Here is a 2,501-nt window from a genome sequence, read left to right as displayed (position 1 = left end):
TAATTTACTCAAAAAACACAAAATAATAACTTTTTATCTAAAAAAAACATAAAATAATAACTTTCTCAAAACTAATTTTAGTCACTTAACTATCATATTATATATAACATGATATTGTCTCATTATATATATATATATATATATTAAAGGACGCCAATGATAGAAAATAATAATACAGGACACAGCACATGCAAATGGGGGGATTGGAAAATCAGGCGCGGTAGGAAAGCTACTAGCTTTTTCTTTTTTTTTTTTCCTTTTTTTTTTGAAAAGTAATATTGCTAGCTATCCTTCTCATAATCACGCCACGACAATGTTATATTAATCATCGAGCCAATTTTTGTATTCTTTTATTCGTGTTTTTTTATATCTTTTTAATAATATTATGATAGATTAATTAAAGTGTCACGTTAATTATAAAATTTTTATTATATTAATTAAAAAATTATGATGTGACGTATTATTAGATGAAAAAGAACATAAGAAAAAAGAAGGATATGAACCCATTTCATTAATCATATTCAACACCCAACAGTAGGTATCGTCTTCTGATTCGTTCTCCATATGTACGAGCTATTGTGCTTACGTCTTCCTAATGACCACTTGTAATTATTACCTAGGGGAAAAAAACAACATAAAAAGGACCAATTTGGTGTTGTTATATCCTCTCTTTCATGGATCATGGATATTTCATGTCTTTTTTCTAAACTTTCTCCATTTAATTATAAATTCCTCAATATTACGGTACCAATCTGCTACTCCATCGTGATCAATTGCTTCGAGTTGATCAGGTACTGATCATCATTTGAGATCTCAAAGCCATGGTGGATAATAAGGTACTTCATTTGGTGCACTCTTTCTCTATCTATTTTACAATTTTGCTTGATATATATATATATATATATATATATATATGATAGTTTCCTCTTTATTTCTAAAATGTCAATATTTGATTTGTTTTTGGGCGATCTTTTTCTTGATTTCCTTATACCCAATTCTTCAGAAACGTGATTGTGTTCTTCTAAATTTCTTTCGCCTAAGCGGACATTGATCTTATCTTTTTTGTTCTATTTATTAGGACTTTTTTAATTAAAAAAAAAATTATATACGATCGATATGAATTTCTTAAACTGTTAATTACAGCAATCAGTCACCACAATGGTGCTGAAGGTGGATCTTCAGTGTTGGCGATGCTACAAGAAGGTCAAAAAAATTCTTTGTAAATTTCCCCGTAAGTTCAAATCTCTTAATTCCCTTTAATGTCTTTTATCTAATTCCCTTTAATGTCTTTTATCTAAGTACCTATAAATGCAAACAAGCATTATGTATACACACATTGTTGATACAATAAAAGATGTATTCGTAGTAGATATCTTTTTGTTTCTGCTGAAAGAAACATAAATAAGTAAATATATTAACTACAGTATTATATCATGTGCGTGTGAACGTAGTATGTAGGTATATATTTATGCATATATATGTGTGTGTATATATACAAGTGAATGTGTACATATACGTAGATCTGTGTATAAACTGTATTTGTGTATATTGAGCGACCAAGGATAAGTAGTGAAAATATAAACTGATCTGTAATTATCGAGGGAAGTATTATTGAATCTTTTTGTGGAAAATACATGTATATATACAGAAATACAAGACCAGGTATACGATGAGAAGCAAAACACAGTGACAATCAGAGTGGTGTGCTGCAGCCCCGAAAAGATCAAGCGAAAGATAATCTGCAAGGGTGGAGAATCCATCAAGAGCATTGACGTCAAAGTCCCCGAAAAACCCAACCCCAACAAAGAAAATCCCGACAAGCAGGGAAAAAGTAGTAAACCCCAAGGTGATGGGAAACCTAATGCTTCTGATCTCCCGAAGCCGAAGAAAGATCAACCCGATCAGAAGACCCGATGTCCCCCGGATTCCAAAGGAAAACCTGAGAACGTGCCGCCTTCATCGGGGCCGACGCTGGTGCCAGAGTACCAACCGCCGACGTGCTGCAGGGAGTGTTACGAAGGGCGTGGCGGCGGGCCGTGCTTTTACGGTTGTCAAGGACGGGGGCTGCCGCCATGTTATCAATACGACGGTTATTTGGGAAGGCCGGTTTACGACAGCTACGGCGGAGGAAGAAGCGCTTGCTACCTGATTTGTGAAGAAGATTCCGGTCAAGTATGCCGAATTATGTAAAATGCTACTAGAATGCCATGCAGCAGCTAGAATATGCAATGATCATCTTCTTTGCGTGGAAATAAAAACGTAAGCTCGATATTAAGGGTCTTTGTTGGGTGCATCACATTCTAGTAATTATCTTTTGTTTATTGTTTCTGAAAATAAAAGGAATTTTAAAGATTGTATTGCATGCGCACCGTCTTCGGTCTCCACTATTGGATTCACTTTCAGAGAAACAAAAAGGGAGTGTTAATCTAGTTTTTGACAATCCGTTTATTGTTTTTAATAAGTGTGTGTTTGATGATTATGGGGAAATAATAAAGACTTGA

General features: G+C 34.0%; 1 protein-coding gene across 1 annotated transcript; it reads left to right on the top strand.

The window, feature by feature from the left end:
* Positions 1-668: 668 nt before the first annotated feature.
* On the top strand, positions 669-2,501 carry LOC21393891 (protein PYRICULARIA ORYZAE RESISTANCE 21). The gene is made up of 3 exons (XM_010089348.2): positions 669-836; positions 1,144-1,231; positions 1,649-2,501. The coding sequence occupies exons 1-3, from the start codon at positions 822-824 to the stop codon at positions 2,188-2,190; spliced, it is 645 nt and encodes a 214-aa protein (XP_010087650.1). The 5' UTR covers positions 669-821; the 3' UTR covers positions 2,191-2,501.

Source organism: Morus notabilis, unplaced genomic scaffold (assembly GCF_000414095.1).
Source record: "Morus notabilis unplaced genomic scaffold, ASM41409v2 Scaffold745, whole genome shotgun sequence".
NCBI classification, from domain to species: domain Eukaryota; kingdom Viridiplantae; phylum Streptophyta; class Magnoliopsida; order Rosales; family Moraceae; genus Morus; species Morus notabilis.
The sequence above is the reverse complement of the archived record's forward strand: the minus strand, read 5'-3'. Positions and strand labels throughout refer to the sequence as shown.